At 30.1% G+C, this 19824-nt stretch overlaps 3 protein-coding genes across 3 annotated transcripts; 1 reads left to right on the top strand and 2 right to left on the bottom strand.

Annotated features, from left to right (window-relative positions):
* Nucleotides 1-3067: 3067 nt before the first annotated feature.
* On the bottom strand, nt 3068-5433 carry LOC8285615 (E3 ubiquitin-protein ligase APD2). The gene is made up of 5 exons (XM_002524903.4): nt 5267-5433; nt 4595-4731; nt 4255-4315; nt 3833-4160; nt 3068-3526 (listed from the first exon to the last, which is right to left on the bottom strand). Exons 2-5 carry the CDS (start codon nt 4682-4684, stop codon nt 3448-3450), a joined length of 558 nt encoding a protein of 185 aa, XP_002524949.2. The 5' UTR covers nt 4685-4731; nt 5267-5433; the 3' UTR covers nt 3068-3447.
* A 3548-nt stretch (nt 5434-8981) lies between these two features.
* Nucleotides 8982-12294, top strand: LOC8285614 (agamous-like MADS-box protein AGL104). Its single transcript, XM_015722813.2, has 11 exons — nt 8982-9255; nt 9541-9594; nt 10103-10118; nt 10217-10284; nt 10435-10459; nt 10549-10610; nt 10680-10779; nt 10866-10910; nt 11277-11419; nt 11628-11850; nt 11982-12294. The coding sequence occupies exons 1-11, from the start codon at nt 9071-9073 to the stop codon at nt 12084-12086; spliced, it is 1026 nt and encodes a 341-aa protein (XP_015578299.1). The 5' UTR covers nt 8982-9070; the 3' UTR covers nt 12087-12294.
* A 2314-nt stretch (nt 12295-14608) lies between these two features.
* Nucleotides 14609-16983, bottom strand: LOC8285613 (probable indole-3-acetic acid-amido synthetase GH3.1). Its single transcript, XM_002524901.4, has 3 exons — nt 16583-16983; nt 16353-16454; nt 14609-16261 (listed from the first exon to the last, which is right to left on the bottom strand). Exons 1-3 carry the CDS (start codon nt 16900-16902, stop codon nt 14887-14889), a joined length of 1797 nt encoding a protein of 598 aa, XP_002524947.1. The 5' UTR covers nt 16903-16983; the 3' UTR covers nt 14609-14886.
* Nucleotides 16984-19824: the final 2841 nt, after the last annotated feature.

The following is a 19824-nucleotide window of genomic DNA, read 5'->3' as shown; positions in this document are numbered from 1 at the left end:
GTAAAATTGATCAAAACTATCAAACTGAAAAATTAACATATTATACAAACTAAATAAATTATATAATATTTAAGGTGAGGTATTATGAATTGAGTTCTAAATACACTTATTTCTAAAATTAAAAAATCTTTTGAAATTTATACTGTTAGTTGAATTCCCCTAATAAATTTTTTCTCTATTTACGATTATTTTTATATTTAATTATATATATATATTTAGAATTCAGAAACATTTTTATTTTAAGTTTTAAAAATCTTTAAAAATTATAAATAAATTTCTTTTTACTTTTCTTTTTCAGAAATAGCTTTATAGGCAACGGTGGAGAAGGGGGGAGCGATGGCCCCTCCTAGCTTGGGTATTTGGCAGAATTCTAGTTTTTTATTCTATTTTAAATATATTAGAGTTAGATTTTTCCTTTAAATAGAATTAGACCATCTAATTTGGCCTAATAGGCTCTGATTTTAACTTGGTCTGTTTATTAAAATTAGATAACTTTTAAAAGAAAGTTTACTCATTTAAAACTTTAAATAAAAAAAATTTGTATTTTTTATAATCTAAATAGGAAGAAAATTTTCTATTAAAAAATTAAAAAATTTATATTATTATAAAAGTGTTGATGTTGATAACTAATTTAAAGTGTCTTGTGTTTTAAAAGTTTGTCTATAATTATACTGTTAATTTAAATTGATAAAACTAACATGTATATTAAAATTTAATTTGATTATAAAATCTAGAACTTTAAATTTATTTATTGCACTGCCACTGCCATTGCCGCTGTTTACAAGAAGGTCGTACAAGAAGACTTTCAAAATGGATAATGCTGTTTAACTTCATAATCATTCTAATTAATTATAATAACGAGTTTGAGCAACATCAGTTTTGACCAACTTGGAAATGAAAAGCCATAGAAAAGAAAAAGAAACGTAAATTTGGAGTAGGCAGCATGCTTGTAGGAAGACTTTTTCCCTTCCGACGTCACCCCCTAATAATTGGATAAATGAGAAGAGATAGCATGAAAGGGGCTGCTATTTTCGAATCCACCAACCATCTCATAAAAATAATTTTATATTAAAATATTAAATACATAATTAATCAATCATATACATTTCATAAACAATATTTTGATATTTTTAGTACATATCAGTTTATTGCATTAAAAGTAATCTTTTATTTTAAGTTTGATAGTTATTTTACTATTTTCTCTATGTGAACAATTACAAAACAATTATTAGAATTTAGAGTTAAATATTATTTATCATGAGATTTGGTATAATATATAATTTAATTTTTATATTTTTTTAGCTTTAATTACTATTCCTTACGTGTTAGGCGAATGGCTGAACTGATAATTTAATATTACAATTTAATTTTTAAATTTATTAGCAAACATCAAACTCATTTAAAATTAATTATATTATTAAATTAAAATAAAATATTATTTTTAGCACAAATTAATTTTAGTGTCTAACTAAAATAATAAATTTACTCAATTAATTATGAACGAATTTGATATTTAATAATAAATTTAAAAATTAAATTATAATTTTAAATTATCAATATAGTTATTCGATTAATACAAGATGAGATAATAATTAGTTTTATTAAAACTTAAAAGAATTTAAATATTTATATATTAAACTAAATTACAGAAATAAATAGTATTTAATCTTAATATTCACACGCAACATATAGTAAGTAAATAAGAAAAAGAAAAAAACACAAACTAGATCATAGAAATGGGGTGATAGGTGAGACATTATGATGAAAATGAAATGGGGAGACATTGGCATTATTAGGCGTCACGATCGTTAGTAAATAAGAGATCTAAACTCTATCCATCTACTAACTAAAACCTTGTTAATTTTTTCTTAATGAAAGACAAATTATGTGTGGACTGGACTAATTTAGGCAATTCTATTCATGAATTTCTTCAATCCAACAAATAATGTTTCGCTTTTCAGTGCCGTGATAGAAGAAAAATGCATCAAAGGATACTGTCTGCCTTCCTTCACAATCACATCTGTATTGCTTTTAATAAACCATAAAATATGAATAAAAAATAAAAATCTCCTGCATAAGTCCTTTAGCCACCACAAAACAAGAGTTGGGTTGGGGACCAGTCATCTATCAAGTGTGCTTAAAGAAGGCATGACTCTCTTCTTTTTTTCTTTAAAGGCATGATTCTAATAAAAAATAAAAAGAAAAGGATGGCATGAATCTTACAGACTTACTACTAACATTTATCATTATCATTTGGGAAAACCATCTCCTTTTTCCTTGCCTTTTGCAGTTTCTTTTATTATTATTGTTTTTCATTCTTTTTATTTAATATCAGATTAAAAGATTGTTCATCCTTGCAAGTTACGAATTCATCTTTTCTTTCTGAAAGTCTTAATTTATTTTCAGGACCATTTCTTTTACTACATTGAGTCCATGATTGTTATCCCTTTTGATTATTTTTAAAGCTCATCTCATTTCACTTTTATTATGTATAGAATGTCCTTTTAAATATAAACTTTGTTCAAGTATTACATGTAAATAGTATTTGTAAATTCTATTTTAATGTTTATCCTATATCATTATTTTTAAATTTAATACTATGCAATTTTTATTTTGGATACAATAAAAATCGTTTTTGAAAAATTATATTACAACTAAAAATCTGAAAATATAAACCATTTTACATTTTGTTTGATATAAATAAATTCTATTAGTTTCTTTTTATGGATCTTCATTTATAAATTTATAGTAGATCTTATTTTATTAATTTTTAAAATTAAAAATAACTAAACTAAATTCTATCAAATTTGATACTCTTTAATTTAAATATATTTTTTTTTTCTTATATCTTTCTTCCTTCTATTATTAATTTATTCTTTTTCTTTGTTTCTATAAAATCGATCTTTTAAATAAATTATGTATATCAAATATATTATAAAAGACGATTCATTTATAAAAGAAATGAATTCTTTAGAGGAGTCAAGTCGAATGTGAAATAATTGTAACATACTTTGTAAATTAACATACAAGTCACATTACTATTTCTTCTCACATTAAAATGCACATGTTTGGAACTTAGGGAAGTTTTATAACATAAAAGAGGCTGTCCTCTTTAGATTATTTACAGTTTGAAACAACAACAGAAGCTTGGTTTTGAACAATTAATACCAAAGAACACCAAAAAAAGAAAAAGATAATGGTGCTCAGTTTCATTTAGTTCTGTTTCTAGCCTCTTCAAATTGGGATGCAATGAGTTTCTAAGGCCTTTTGTAACCCAGCTGAATTGACCCTTTGTTACACACATAATGGGCCAAATAAAAAATAAAAAATTATTTCTCTTTTCAAATACACAAATTCTCTTTACAGCAAAAATGGATTATTGAAAAAGGAGCAGAAAGAAAAAAAAAAAAAAAAAAAAAAGGAAACGAAAAGCCAAATGATTAAATCCTACAGGGCAAAGAGCTTCCTAACTTTTCCAATGAATCTCCGGCATACTGGACAGACCTTGTTTTCCCCATCAAAAATCCTGCCAAATTATGCAAATTTACCCATCGAATTTCAGCATAGCATATCTTGCAATAAACACAACAAATCGAAAATGAAAAAAAAAAAAATGAACATAGTGCTCCCTATGATTATATGCACGCGAAATTTTTATTTACATATAAAGTATACATCGCAATAAATAAAAAAGTGATATGTGTTATATAATTAATATATGTTAAACTATTTAAAAACTAATAAATATATATCAATTATTTATTAATTTAATATATAAATAAAAATATACACCTAAATTAGATGAGGTAAGAATTTTGCTATAAACACATACCTCCGAGCACAAACGTAGCATGTAGCACAGTGACCACAGGGAACAAAGAAACAGTTCCGCTCCTCATCGTAGCATATCACACATACTTTGCCATCATACAATTCTGTCGAGAAATTACTGCTGCTGGTGCTACTGCTGCAATATCCTGATTCTTCTGAATCTGTGTTGCTGCATGTTCCATAGCTAAACTCCATTGCCTTATTTCCAGCTGCCCTTAAAGGGTTTGCCTCACTACCTCTTGCTTCCTCCTCTATGTCTAATAGGGTGTTCTCATCATCGAGGTCCGTAACATATTTCAAAACTAGGAAAATAACAAGCGCAATCACAGCTGCACGATTCAGACATATATATTTCTTTTCTTGTTAATTACTAGCTTAAAGTAAATCGAGTATACTGATAGTGATAGTGGTTATTGGACTTGCCTAAAATTGAAGTATAAGCAATTAATCGAGTGAAAAGTGAAAATGTGGCGCACCAATCATCCTGAAAACACACCAAGAAAAATATACTATTATTATATAATTAATTTCATATTTCATTTATGATGGAATATGAATAGAAATCATCTTCATTTGTCTCAATTCTTACTTATCTGATATGACATATAATACTTTTATAAAACTGTCATAAATGTTTTAAGATTGTTTTTTCGATTAACAAGATGATAATTTTATAAAAACATTATATGCCACATCGTGTGAATAAAAATTGAGACAAATTAAACAGGGCTATGTAGCATTATTCAAATAGATATACACTTACTGTATTACTAGCTGTTGTAGTTAAATTGTGCGTATTAGATTTTGTGGGGCGGATCTTAAATGGATCTGATCCGCCTATTATAGAGCACATTGCTTCTTTGATTGCCGGGCCTCCTCTCTATTTTTGTTCTCTTATCACTGCAGAATTGAGATATGAAATTAATGGAGAATTATAAAGTGAGAGTAATATACTTAAAATGAAAAAGAAATGTCAAAACTCAAACTTCATTCCAAATAAAATTCCTCTTTTTAGTACTCCAAAATAAGAATAATAATATAAAAATGTCTCCCACACTTTAAAAGAAGAAGAAGAAGAAGAAGAAGAAGAAGAAGAAGTTTTACCAATATGAATTGGCAGAAGCTTAAAATTAGAGATTCTGCTTTTGCTTCTGAGAGGGGTGTTTTCTGTTACACTAACTTTTTTTCAAGATTTAGTGTTTTGATCATAAATTTTTGGTACTAAAAAATGTTACACATTATACATTCAAATTTTTGCCTCTCTAACTATTGAAATGTGTTTATTAGTTATCAATACATAACAAACAAACATTCATGGATTCAAAAATTTCTATTGCTTGAACTTGAAAACAGGGAAACAGAATATGGGAAAAGGAAGTGATAGATAAAAAGAATTGGATATGTTTAATGGAAAAGAATGGAGCCTCCACATTACCTCAGAGACTTAGATTCCTGAAGTTTAATCTTGGAAGCTCAAATCCAGCTCCTTTCATTACCAGACAAGCTCATCCAGAGAGCAAAAGGCACACTCACTGCCAGGAATTCCACATTGCAATGATTCCTGTTGTAGTGAAAGAACAATTCACTGTCATATAGACAAGACATAAGAAACATGCACTTGACTAAATGCGATAGCTTATTATTGGAAAGGTAGCTGTTGTTGGCTATCACCAAACTACTATAGTTTGATGGTTTGGTCGGGCGTCTTCCAAAGAACAAGTATGTTGTACAAAAGTTGAATGGTAGATTGACAATGATTCTTAATTTAGGTATTCGGTACTAGGATAAAAGTGGTCAATGCTTGATGGGGTCAATTGGCAATTATTAGTTGGGAAGCTTAGGAAATTGGGCTTGGTTCTAGAGGAATGTTAGGTAGGTTGTATTAAGTTTCAGTATCACTTGAAATCTGGCAAAAACATCCCCCGGACTCAAATTCAAACCCTCAAACCCAAATCCCCAATTCCCTCCTCTAAGTTTTTCCGACTTGAATGAATCAATACTAAGGATGGTAGCACTAAGGACAGCAATGATGTAAACTTTCTATGAAAGAGAATGGATCCATTTGTGGCTTGCATGGTGGTGAAGAATCAGCTTTGATTTTATCAAGCAACTAATGAAATTGTCACATATTTGAAGTGATGAGGTTTTAACTCTGACGTTCATTCTTAAAGTGGTCTTCAAATCAATTAAAATTATTGAATCTCTATTAGAAGCACTGTTTAGAAATATATGTTTTTATCTAACATTAAAGTCAGGAATCATAAAAAATATTTGCGAACGTTTTGCTACTCCCATACGGTAGGACTAAATTCATATAAAAGTACATGCATAACTCAAATTTAGTTACATACTTTCTTTTCAAATCAATATTAATACAATGTATACCCCTTATGCGGATGAACAGTACCAACGAAATCAATTTGAAAGATAATTTTGTCATTTTGCACGATTGTAAATACTAATTTAGTGTTCTCTTGCTCTTCACCGGGGTCGAAAACGACACCGTATGACATGTCTTACTTCTAATTTCACTATTGTTTATTCCCTCCTTTAAATTATTTTTGTGGTCTTCCCTCCGCTTGTAATTTCAACCACAGCATGTGTCATTTCTTTTACTGTAAGTATCATCAAATGTGTTGTTCAATTTGTGCCTTTTGCTTTACACGTGTAGGTGATGTGTGTGAGAAAATGGTGCCATTTTGCCTTGCTGCAGTTCTTCTTCCTTTGTTTTGCTCTTTTCACTTTAGTTATTGGTTTTAATTTTTATTTTTACCCTTCTTCCTCTATTTTACTCTTTTCATATTATTGTTGTTTTTGGTTTAATTTTCTTTTGAAAAAATTAAGGTTCCTTTATTATACATGTGTAAAAATCCTACTTTTAAAATTTATAAATTAATATAATTATTGCTATTTCATAATAAATTAGGTTTATATAAATCCGTGGCGCATGATTTTCTAGTTTCATATAAGAGTATATAATTGCAAATTTGTGGCAGCTTCCTTCTAGCTTAAGCTAGCCATGAGACTGAAATGAGATTTCATGCTTCCATTGGAAAGCTGTGGCCTTTGCCTAGCCCAAAAGTATGATTCCTTCCCTGCCAAAGCCCCATAGTCCTGAGTCCAATTGTTACGAAAATAGCAAGCCTAGCCCCAACTAAATGTCCTCTTCTTGCCTGTCTTTTTTCTCACTCTCTCCAAATTTGACCCACTCCTCAATAGCCTTGCAGATAGCCACCAGCAAATGCAAAACTTGTGCTCTTTTTCTTCTTCTTCTTTTTCCCACTTTGGCATATTTCTCCAAAGGGGGTAAGAAGGTCCACCCAGTTTGAAGTATTGAATGAAAGAGAGGTCAAACCCAGATCCTGAGCATTAAATTGACTGCAAGTACGGATATAAAGTTCAGTTGCTCACTTTGGGACTTATTTACTAATACCAAAAGCAATTATTCCCTTCTCATCATTACTTAATTACTGTGGGCAGGCTTAAAACCATGGTGCCCAAATTCTGCCTTGAGAGAATTATTCCCAACTAAGCCTGACCCAGAACTACAGCCACCAGTTTGCATTAATCATGGTGGTGGGTGCTATATGGCTTATTGATAATGGGTGTGTAATATGTAAGTCTGACACACTTAATGATTTCTCTAAAAAGCACATTTGATTACAACATCCCAATTGACTTTAGTTTTCTCTAGTAGTAGTAACCCTTCTATTAAATTATGTGTTTGGCCTTGAGGTTGGGAAAGGAAATTTTTGGAAGGTGTTTTTTCATTTTAATTTTAATTTTATATTATTTTTTAAATTTTTAAAAGTTATTTTTGTGAAAAAATCGGTGAATTGATACTTTTTTTCAAAATAGGTTTGAGAAAGACATTTTATAAAAAAAAAACTATATATTAAAATAAAAAAATTTAAATATATATTTTCCAACAGCTAATAATAATTCCAAACACATCCAAAATTAGATACTCTGTCATTGCATATTATGTAAGATCTCAAAGTAAACACGGCGATTGAATTGCCATTTCGAATTAAGTATCAGATTTTATTTTCCTTATATTATATGTTGATTTTGTATGTATATATGCTTATGAAAAATGAATTAGTAAATGACTAAAATGTCAATTTGCCTCCAGAATATGAAGTCAATGCCCAAATATCTCATATTTTAATTTTCCAGTTAACTTATCTAGTAACTTACTAAAAGTGGTCAAATTCATCCTAATTAAAGTATTAACCATCAGACAGTAATGCCCCGGGGTGGTTGAGGCCAACCTCTCCTCCTCCCCTATTATAATAGTTTGGAAAAAGGAATTATAATGAAACTATTTAATTTATAAAAAAATTCAATTTGATCCTTAAACTATACTGAGATATCAAATTCTATAAAAATATGTGTAAATTGAGTTAGAGCATAATTATTTAATTTCATATAGTTTGATCCTAATGTCTAATAAAAATTAATAATTATCAATTATGATAATCTATTATTTATAAAAATTAATCAGCATTATACAAATTAGATAAATAATAAATTTAAATTTAAATAAACCTTGGCATATTAAATTATATATATATATATATATATATATATATATATATATATATATATATGTATATATATGTGTATATGTATATATATGTGTATGTGATCCGATAATTGAACAACCCTCGACCAATTGCCTATTATTCTAGTGTTCTCATTAGACCCAGATTTAAATAGAGTCTAAAACTGAAAAGATTATTAACTTATTATTTTTATTAAAAACTATAATAAATTATTGTTGAAATGTAAAATTTCTTTAATTTTGTAAAATTATAATCTTATATAATTTTTGGTAATATTATTCAGTTATAAATTTTATTCTTATTAGATATAGAATTAAATTATGTTAAACTTAATTCGATTAAATGGAAGCTAGACTCTAAACTCAAGGGCCAAACTGACATTTTAGCCATTGTTAAACAGTATCTGTAAGAGCACTTTTAATAAAGTATCTACTTAATTATGTAGATTAGCAAGGTAAATTGAGACATAATGGTTCATGCATAATTTCAAAAAAGGGAATTTTTTTTCAAAACTTTAGAAAGGGAGAGAAAAAGGGTAAAGAGATTGATTGGCATAAAGTGGACCCATAAAGGAAAAGGCGAAACTTTGTTTGTGTGCTGGTGCAAAGCAAGGGATACAAGATAAAAAGGGAACACCTCTTTGGAGCTAGCAAAGAAGAGGGAAAAAAGAAATGGGAAGATCGAAAATACAGCTAAAGAAAATTGAGAATCCTACTTACAGACATATCACTTTTTCCAAAAGGAAAAGTGGGATTATCAAGAAAGCTTATGAACTTTCTACCCTGTGTGATATTGAGATTGCTCTACTCATTTTCTCTCCTGCTGGGAAACTCTTTCTCTATGAGGGAAAGAAAAGGTATCAAAACTCACTTCTCATTCATGGTTTATTTATTTGATGGACAGAAATGTGCCAAATTTTGGGTTTATTAAAATGTACTTGCTACGATTTTCTTCAAAGAAATCACTTCCTAGAATGTATTTTCTTGATTGATGATAGATTTCTGATGTTGGACTAGAATCTCTTCTTATTCCTTTTCTTTTCCTGTTTATAAATGCCTTTTAAGTGCATTTGTTTTTTGTTTACAAACTTTAGTTTTGCTCACTTCTATTACTGTTGGTTTTTCTTCTTTTGGATTTATAGGTTGGAACAAATTCTTAGGCATTACATTGATCTCCCTGATCAGCAACGTGGACGGTATGAGAATTATAATTTATTAAATTGAGAAAAAACAGCACGTGTATAAATACCTTAAGTCATATATCATACCCCATATACCAATCAAGAAGCATTTCAATTTCCTATGACATTTTGCTATTTAAATTGATCTTTTGCTCAAGATGAAACTAATCACTCCCGTCATGTTTCGTTAGATTGATAATCTTTGGAGGAATTGTACATATAAACATTATGTTTTAGTGTCAAAGTCATTTTCAAGTAGTGAAAATGATTGAGAGATCCGAGCAGCCATGACAGAAATTTAAACTGCAATAGGAAAGATGATCAGAATTTGTTCAAATATAGTTTCTTTTGTCTTGGAGTTTGATTACCAAATCTTTTGGCTATGATTGACAGAAGTTTAGATGAAGAAACAGTTGTTTCTTTTTTAATTTTTTTGTTACCAATTCCTTTTTCATTAATCAGTACTGATGTTTATTATATGCCATTTTCCCCCTACTTTTGTCTCCAAAATTCTGTTGCAAAGGCTGCAAAATGAAGAGGTAATTCTCAAAAATCATTCAATACTAAATCTTAATTTAGAGTTTCAATTAATTAAAAAATTATTACTTGAAAATGAAAATTTCTAATTATTCCGCAGTTTATTGGGCGAGTGATCAATCAAATGAGTCTTGAAGCAAATATTTACCATCAATTAGTCACAGCTGGGTTTGTTCTCTTCTCTATTTTTACTTCACTTACTAATTTGTTAATTGAGTGATAATTAATCACTTGTTTAGTGCATTATATGGTAATGTTACTATATTAACAATCCATTTCTTTTTTCTTTTTTTTTTGTTTTGACCTGAATACTTTCAGTAACGAATTCAGATATCCAATTGAGGTATATGAATAACTTGTTCTAAGAAGTTTCTCATAAAAATTAAATCAAATACATTAAATTTAATTAGCTATCATGTTATTGGATTACAGGACCATGAAAATGAAATGCGTCTAGTCGGTGCTGAATTGGAAGATGTCGAGAAACAAATAAGGTAGGAAGTAACATTAATTTCCCTTTCTAATATATGAATCCATTTAAGTCACACTTTGTCAAATTTCAGCTATATTTTAAGAAGTTCAAGTAGCATCAAAACATTGGGTGAAGCTGAAAGCCATGAGCATATATTGGAAGAGATTTTGAATCATGTCCAAATTCGCAAGGCATGGATCTTCAGCTATATTTACTTTCTGAATTATTCCTTATAATCCTCATAATTAATCAATTACTGCCTCCTGTGATTATGCAGCAAATGTTGGAATCTAATCGGGGCATTAATCTATCACCTTCAGAGGTTAGTAGAAGCTGCTAGTTATAAATTCCATAAGAAGATTTGATACTTCTTATCCACATATATTTATAAATTCTATATGTGCTTTTAAAACTAGAAAGGTCGACTTGGATTAATAAACGGTTTATGGTTTAACAGGTTTGATCCGTTTATTAATATAAAATGTATCATTTGATATTATAATTTTAATTAAAAAAATCACAGTATTAAGCTAATTTATAAAATTTTAATAAGTCCATGAAATATTTAAAAATTACCCATGATTTATTTTCATTTTCTTTCTTTTCTAAAAAAAATTTAAATACCTTATCAAAAGGACTTAGTTTTATAGGGCTAAATAAATTTTATTTGCTTTCCTATGGCATCTAGGGAGGATTTTATCCAACCACCATAAGCCCCAGTACTGGGTTTGTGATGGGAAGTTCCAGCTATAACCCAGATGTGTCTCCAAAGATTGATCCCAGACCCCCATGGATGGACATAGCCGGACCTACCGGATTCCAACCTTTCAGGTGCCTAACTATTACCCTCTGTATATTAACATGTCTACACTATATTTGGATATTTTTTTCTTCTTAACAGGCAATAGAGCTTCCCAAAAGATGAACCCTAATTTAATCACTCTCTGTCTATGTATTTTTATATAACGAACACATAGTAAATATTTTGAATTTGGACTTGACTCAAACTGGTACACTGTATATCTGTTTTTTACTGCAGCAATCAAGCACAAACTGTCCCTGGAATGCTACAACCCCCACTATCAACACTTGTACATGGATATAGTTTCCCTGCTCAATATGTCCAAAATAATGAGCCAACTATGTATTGTTGCATGCCCCAGCCTCAGCTGGAACAATTTGGTAATGGTGCCTACATGTCTCAGGCTGGAGAATATATTAATATGAACTTACCTCCGAGAATGAATAGCACCACAGAACAGGTACTATACACTTAAGCTAGTACTTAAAATCTTGCACTCAGTAGTTAATAAAAATTACATCAGTAACATATTTCTTATATTATTGTTGTTGTTGTTGTTTTGTATTGTTTTTTTTTTTTTTTTTGAGTTAGGGAACTGCTGCAAAGGCTGTTCAAAACCAAGCAGGCAATGCAGCTATAGGCTGCCACAGTGCTTTTTCACAGCAAACTAACAAAGACAGCCCTTCTCCATTTTGATTCTAAAAGAGTGTCCACATGAGACGGACAAAAGAATCTCAATGGTTAAAGTTGCTGAACAATATTTAAGAACAATTTGAAAAAATGGTTTGTCTTTGATGAACACACTTTTGTATGTTTCTTTCTTGATTTTTGGCTGGGATTTGAAAACTTTATCAGTTTTGTGTTTAGACCTAAGGATTATTATGAAGGCTAAGTTTTGTTATTATATGGATTGCTTAATTGGAGGCCCGGACCAAGAATGAAACTAATCTTCTACTTATATAACTTTTAATCTATAAAACTTCAATACTTTTTTAGTGATACTTAAATTTGCAATTTTTATAATTTAATTATAAAAAAGGATCACATTTTAAGATTTTAGTTTACCATTTTCTAAATTTTACTCTTCATTATAATGAAATCAAATGAGACGCATCCATCATATTACTATTGTATTTTTATTTTTTCAAATTTATAATTAAGATAAAGAGTATTAATAAATTGTAATTATGTAAAGTTAAATAAAAGTAGAATTTAAAGTATATCATTGCTAAGATTTGCTCAACCGGCCTAATGATGTTAATTAATGGGGGATGTATGTTCTAGTAAGTGAATCTAAAAAGCAGAGATATATTAGTAAGATATTTCCAGGAAGCTTCATTTGATTTTTGAAGATTGGTGGTAATTAGTGTTGGCAAAGCAAAAGGGTATGCTTTTTAGCTTTTGGTTTTTTCCAGAACATGATGAATATTTCATTGTGGTTTCTGAATAATTGACTAGATCCTTAGTTATAATCTCAATGATAATGTTGATTCTGTTCTTTTAATTCCTATCTTAACACTATTTTTATCACAGATACATTATCAATATACTCTTTAAATTTGCTCTTTCCTTTTTGAATTTAATGAGATCTGAACAAATGTTTTAAGAATTAAATAATTTTGAATAATACGGTCATGAAGCTAAGGTTGGACCCCATCCTCAAAACCAAAACATAATTTCTGTCATCAAGAAATAATAACCTGATTAATTAGTAAGAAGTCGCTTAATTAAACAAGAGCGATAGAAAATCTGTAGAAAAATATAATTCTTTTCTACAATAAACAAAATCAATCATATAATAATGTAGTATTAATCCTGAATAAGTATTGGTTGATTTATTTATTACTATCCCGCTCTAAAATGATACTCCTTTGTTATTTATATGCAAGAAATATAAAATTCTTTAATTAATGTAATTAACTTTTATCACCATTTCCCTAAAATACTCTTACCAATTCAAAGTATAAAGTGATGTTAAAAAGGTTCAAAGTATAAAGTGTGAATATCAATTGCAAGGGATGATATTTGTGCTAAATAATTAAAATAATAATTATTTACTAAACTACCAATTTGAAAAAAAATTTGAATTATAATTTGAGACAGATAAAAAGAAAAGAAACTATCTTTTTATTATATTTGACCTGATAGGTTAAATTTGGTTAATGAGGTTTCTATGATATTATTTTGAAATTATATTTTAATTAATAAGATACTTTTACAAAAGTATAATATAGTAAAATCGGTGTAAAATAACAAATAAAAGTATTTTCATTTGTAAATTAATGCAATTACTGATGTATTAAGTTAAAAGGGAAAAGGGAGATAGATAATAAGAAAAACAAAAAAAGGTACATGTACCCTATCAGGACATTGTCTGGCTAAAGTACAAAAAATCATAACAGTAATAATGCGTAAGGTCTGCAACTTATTCAGTGACCTGTCACCTATGCTTCCCTTTCTCAGTTTTCAGAAATCGAAAATTCAACAAACAATCTCTGCTTCATTTTTTTAACTTTTCAATAATTTGTAAGAACCCAGTTAAAATTATTATTAGTAATTTTTATACCCGAAAAAAAGATAAATAACATATTTATGTGAATATTTTTGACATTAAATGACTAATATATAATTATTTATCATTCATTTAATGTTAATTATATACATAAGTAAAATATTTGAAATGGATAAAATTATTTTAAATATAATAAGAAAAGGTGACTGAAATTATAATAAATGGTATGAAAGAAATAATCTAATTAGTGATTATATGTTACCACGATTGAATATGCTTACCCACTTATATCAAATGTATATATCTCAATATGCACGTCCGTTCACTAAATCACCACTTACATGCTTCCAAATATATACACTCTAAATAGAAACCTAGTAATCACAATCTATCTCTCTCCCGTAATATTATATATATATGTGTGTTTATAATAACTTTAGCTATACCCAGAAGAATATCTAGCACGTGCACTAAAATCCATGCATATAAAGCCTATATATTATATTAACTATTTAATTAATAAACACTTGAAAATAACTTATGAAACAAAATTTTCATCTACTAACTAATTAATTATAAAACCTCCTGCCCACCTTCCTCAGTATCGAGAGAACAATGGCTGTATAATTCTTACACTTTAAAGAAACTTTAAGGAAAAAGAAAGCTGAATTGCTTTTAAAATACAAAGAAAGAAAAGGAAAAGAGATGAGACAGAAGAAGCATATATATATATATATATATATATATATATATGTAACAAAAGGATTCCAAATGGACAAACAAACATCAAATGGACAATTACATCATGCGCAGTACAGATTATATGAACTTATTACACAAACACACTGCAAATTTCTTAGAAAGAAGAAAAGAAAAAGAGACTTTTAAAAGCTAAATTTCAAGAAAAAGAAAAGAGACATATGTAGAGAGTGGTTGCTTTCTTGCTGCTCTATTATATATCTTGCCGTTGCCGCCATGCAGACTTCAACGGCGTCGTTCTGGGGTCCACTGCGGCAGAGATGGGCTGAAATGTTTAGACACAACTCTTGAGTCTAACAGTTCCATAATGGGAGTGAAACTGACACATCTTGGTACCTTATACTGATTAATTGATGCCCCTCTTGAAATTGCATAATCCATCAACTCTTCAAAAGTACCATTTTTCACCACCCTTATCTCTAATGGACCAATCGAGCTATCCGCAACTCGGCCTTGTCTGTAAACCGAGTTAAGTGACTCTTCCATGGCTAAACAGCATTGGTTCAACACTTGCTCGGTTGGCGAGTTTGATGGGTCCTTAATAAGCAATTCCCAGTATATCACATAATGACCAGGGATTGTTTTCGTATCTCCATAGCTAGTGTATTCCACAACACTGGTATTGAACTCACGTAACAGTAAAGAAGCATTTTCTATCGCCTTTTGAAGTTCAGATTCATCAGTTTTATCTGAATCAATGCTCAACAGCACATTCTTTCTCCTTATGAATCGAAACTGTGGAGCTGCGTTATGAAAACCTGTGACGCGAAGAATGTCTCCGACTCTGTACCGGTTCAGACCGGCGTAAGTAGTAATAACAAGTTCATACTCTTTACCAACTTCTACGTCAGCAAGATCCACTAGACGTGGAGGTGAGTCGCGAGAGAGAGCTGAGGATGATGACTCATGCGGCAAGAACTCAAAGTAAGCCATGTTTGGCATGATTGTATAAGAAACATCAGATGGTTTCACCATTGGGTTAAGATTTACACCAAAGTAGCATTCAGAAGAAGCATACATGGTGCAAGCCATAGGCAAACCATTGCTGTAATACTCAAGAGTTGGTATATATTGAGCCATGGCACCTGTAACAATGACATCTAGATACTTTGTATTAGGCCAAATTCTTGTTATAATACCTTCCCAGTTCTCTTCTGAGCATTCCTTTGTAATAAACTCAGCGAGTTCTGGGTTAGGTTTCAAGATTTTGGCCATGCATTCCCTTATTGAAGGGTCAGAAATTTTAGGGTTTAAGGTACCAGTGGAGATATCTTCTGCTAGATGCTTGCAATTGATTTGAAGAAACCGAATGGCTCTAAGAAGTCCAGAGGCAAAAACTGCACCAACTCTAAGCACCTCTTCTCGCATAATTAGTCCACAGAGCATTTGACTATACATGCTTTGAAAAGAATCAGGGCAGAGAATAGTCTCGTTTGGGCTAGTGTAGACGTTGTAAGGATCAAATGGCCTGTTCTTGAAGTGCTCACTTTTGTAGTAGCTTGTGAGTACTGGACGTGCCACGAGCCCTCCAGGTGTCTTTGTTTCAGCCTTCACAAACAAGAAATACAGACCCTTTCCTTTGTCCAAACCAGGCACATAGCTGCAAGCAACACAAAGTAAAAGAAAACTTGTCAAACTTATTGTTTCTAACCCAAACAAATATCAAAGGATGGTATATCTATACTACTTACAGATTCATGACAGGCATAAGAAGACTGTATAATAACGTGCGACGGTCTAACTCTTCATGAATTGTTGGCATCAGTTTTCTCTCACCAGCAGAAGTTCCAGAGCTGCAGGCAAGCATAAATTTCCATATTAAACTTTCTTTCAAGAAACCCACTTTTGTTTTTTAAGAAAAAAATTCTCCAAAAGAAAATATAACGAACGATGAAAACGAGGAAAACCCAATAATTATTACCTAGTGAGAAACTCAGAAATAGGGTGTGAAGAAAAGATGTTAGAGCGGTCACCATTAGCAATACGTTGAATCTCAGGTTGGAGATCTTCATAAGTAACGACTGGAACTTTGGACTTGAATGCATCGCGATCAGTAGCTCCATTAAGCTGGAATCTTTCTAGATATTCAGTCTCTGCATTTCTGCTGAGTATCTCTGCAAGAACCTTTTCTTGCACTGAGTCTATATTTCTTGTCATTTCTTCAATAAATTGAAGAGCTTTAGCATCTTTTTCACATGCAGGAGGACCCAGCGGTGATGAAAGACCAGAATCAACAGCCATTATAATCAAGAACGTGGAATCGAGAGAGCTAAAGAGTTTCACAGGAAAAAAAAAAATAAAAAATGTACTCGATGGCTAGCAGTGAATATCTCACCAAGAAGAGTGGGTGTATATATAGGGCAAAACTGGGTATAGTTTCCACGTGGACAAGGAGGGACCAATAAGGATGTGTTTGGAAGAGAGTGTTATGGATTTACATTAGGGTAATTAAAATAAATATATTATTTGTCTTCAGAGGTTGGTTGGGTGACCAGAGGACATGTGGGGGTCCACAACACGTACCTTTTGCTCAATAAGACCCGACACAGTCGGGTCCACATGTCCTGCCATGTCAGCTCGGGATTGTCTCAACCTAAGCGTCAGGCGGACCACGCGGCACCTATGTGGTAAGTTTGTTGGTCTCAGATAGCGATGGCTGCCGGCTTATTTACCAAGTCCATTTCTTCTTCCTTGCTTATATAGACGGCCAATTTCCTGCCTCCTTTTTATTAAATTTGCGTGTTGTGTTTTGGTATTTCAAATCTTTCCCAACAAAGAAAAAGAAAAAGAAAAAATACATCTCATTTTTATTAATCACAATATATATTTTTATTTAGCTTAATTTAATTATTGTATTTCTAATATTATCGTGTGAATTAATAGACTAATGACTTAATATTTAGCTTGATCTTTTTGTTGATATTATTTTTTATTATTTATTTATTACTTTCTCTACTTCTTTTTAAAATTTAGCAAGTAATTTTTAATTATTTTAATTTTTTAAAAAACATATTTTGAATTTAATTTTAATTTTAGTGTTTGATGAATTATAGTTAAAATTCTTATTCACATAGCTATTAGTTTAGTGATAACAAAGAAATAGTTCAAATAGAATAATTAAAAGAATGGTCAAAAGCATTTTAAGCTTTAAATATCTAAAATATCAAATACAACTAAAACATTTAGAGATGCTCAATGGATACAAAACACCCATGCTATTGCGCCCAGTATCCATCGTTTACGGCTAGGACTATTGGAGTATCTAATCCCATTCGCTCCCCTAGTTAGCAAATTTTGACCACATTAGTAAATTTTAGCCGATAATTTGTCAGAAATTAAAATTAAAATGAATGCTATAGTACATTGCTAATAAAAGAAAAATAAATTTGAAAATAAATAAAAAATAGAAAATTTATTTGTAATTAAGCCCAAAATAATGACAAATAAATGTAATCAAAATCCATATATAGATTGAGTAGATGAAAACGAACCTTGAACAATTTGAAATATTGAAAATAAAATGCCTCATAAAATGTGAGCACGATAGAATTTTCCCTTTTCTGACTCAATCCAAAAACAAAATATTGTAATCACTTTCCATTTTATCCCATATTCATATTTAAGGCTTATGTTGTGTGTATATGTGGATGAATGGGTGTAAACTGAGAAAACAGAAGAATTATTTTAGAATTAGTTTTATTATTATGGGTAATTTAAAATTCATTCTTTTTATAAAAAATAATTAATGTCATAATAAACTATATGTTATTTCTGACAAGTTGAAGAAATCGAATACCCACCTAGAGGCTTTAAAAGAACCAGACCTAAAGAGTGTTTGTCATGCTAGCAAAAATTCTTATTGGGCTAATGGCATTAGTCGTTAGTAATAGTAATCATATATGTATAATTAATTACCAATAATTAATGGGAAAAGAAAAGGAAAGCTTTTTCTTATGAGGTACTGCAGTAATCACATGGATAGGGACATTATATTAATTTAATGTAATATATGTAGTTTTTGTGTTAGAGATTTTAATTTTGTATGTGATGGTGATAAGGGTTAGGTGATATAGGGATGAGCTTTTTGCATTGTTTTTTGATTCATGGAAAGTTAAATATGTATTTCTAAATGCCATTGTTTTCTTCACCATCCTTTTGGGAATGATTAGAATAATTATATTGATTATAATGACAGAGAATTTTGGATTAAATTATGTGGGTGATAAGGTTGCTAATGGTGGCCTTAACATTGACATTGAAGGAATCCTAAGGGAAATGCAGATTAATTAACTAATTAAGACTTAATAATTTAAGAAGCTAGATTGAGACCCATCATGATTCATAATTGGATCCAACAAATTGGGTTTTATGATGCTTGCAAATTCTTCATTAGAATTTTTCTGTTGAAATGAGGATAGCTCAATCCACATGCAAGTTTGATAAAAGAATTCTTAATATAAAAACCTTGCCAAGCAGATCATTGGTATTGGATTGTATATCTTTCTTTCCCAATACAACTCTTATTTATAAAACTATTTGAGATAGAAAAGTGATTATCATTTACATAGATAAAAGTATTTGGAACTTCGAGTTCTGCTGGATTTTTATATCGCTAACAACTGATTAATGTTAAATACTCCAGCATCTCAGAAAGAAAGAAAGACAAGAAAATAGGTGCAAAATTATTAAGATTAGCACTGGTAGGCAAATTAACATCATTTAAATTTAATTCTTAAGGTTATTGATCTGTAATTTCAAGTCTGAATTTGAAGAAACCATTTCATTACCTAGCTATGATTTATCCTTGCTGCATTTGGCTGCCATTGCCTGATTAGTCAAGTAACATTACTACTACTACTACTACTAATAATGATTATTGCAAGTTTTGTGTTGGTGTCCAGAATTGAGGAAACAGTAAAACAAAATTAGAAGAGAAAATGTTGGTGGAAACTTGGGTGTGTGTTATTTCTGATAGCAAAATCCCTACAAAAGCATCAAAATGTACTGTTTATCCCTCAGTTGCCAACCTTAAATGCACATAAACCATAAAGCTGTTGGGTTCCTTTTAGTGTAAAACTCTGTCATTTTGCTATTCTTTTCAAGTTTGCCCTTTCTTTTGCATCTGTAATATTCTGTATATATAACCTCCCACTCCAGTAGTTT

The sequence above is a fragment of the Ricinus communis genome, chromosome 7 (assembly GCF_019578655.1).
Source record: "Ricinus communis isolate WT05 ecotype wild-type chromosome 7, ASM1957865v1, whole genome shotgun sequence".
Classification (NCBI taxonomy): Eukaryota; Viridiplantae; Streptophyta; class Magnoliopsida; order Malpighiales; family Euphorbiaceae; genus Ricinus; species Ricinus communis.
The sequence above is the reverse complement of the archived record's forward strand: the minus strand, read 5'-3'. Positions and strand labels throughout refer to the sequence as shown.

Coding starts and splice junctions, on each gene's coding strand:
- LOC8285615 (XM_002524903.4), bottom strand. CDS start 4,684: ATGTGCTCTATAATAGGCGGATCAGATCCATTTAAGATCCGCCCCACA. Junction 4,316..4,594: donor CTACAACAGCTAGTAATACA/GTAAGTGTATAT, acceptor GTGTGTTTTCAG/GATGATTGGTGCGCCACATT. Junction 3,527..3,832: donor TGCTACGTTTGTGCTCGGAG/GTATGTGTTTAT, acceptor ATAATTTGGCAG/GATTTTTGATGGGGAAAACA.
- LOC8285614 (XM_015722813.2), top strand. CDS start 9,071: ATGGGAAGATCGAAAATACAGCTAAAGAAAATTGAGAATCCTACTTAC. Junction 10,285..10,434: donor CATCAATTAGTCACAGCTGG/GTTTGTTCTCTT, acceptor GAATACTTTCAG/TAACGAATTCAGATATCCAA. Junction 10,780..10,865: donor ATCATGTCCAAATTCGCAAG/GCATGGATCTTC, acceptor GTGATTATGCAG/CAAATGTTGGAATCTAATCG.
- LOC8285613 (XM_002524901.4), bottom strand. CDS start 16,902: ATGGCTGTTGATTCTGGTCTTTCATCACCGCTGGGTCCTCCTGCATGT. Junction 16,455..16,582: donor ATTTCTGAGTTTCTCACTAG/GTAATAATTATT, acceptor GCTTGCCTGCAG/CTCTGGAACTTCTGCTGGTG. Junction 16,262..16,352: donor CTTATGCCTGTCATGAATCT/GTAAGTAGTATA, acceptor TGTTGCTTGCAG/CTATGTGCCTGGTTTGGACA.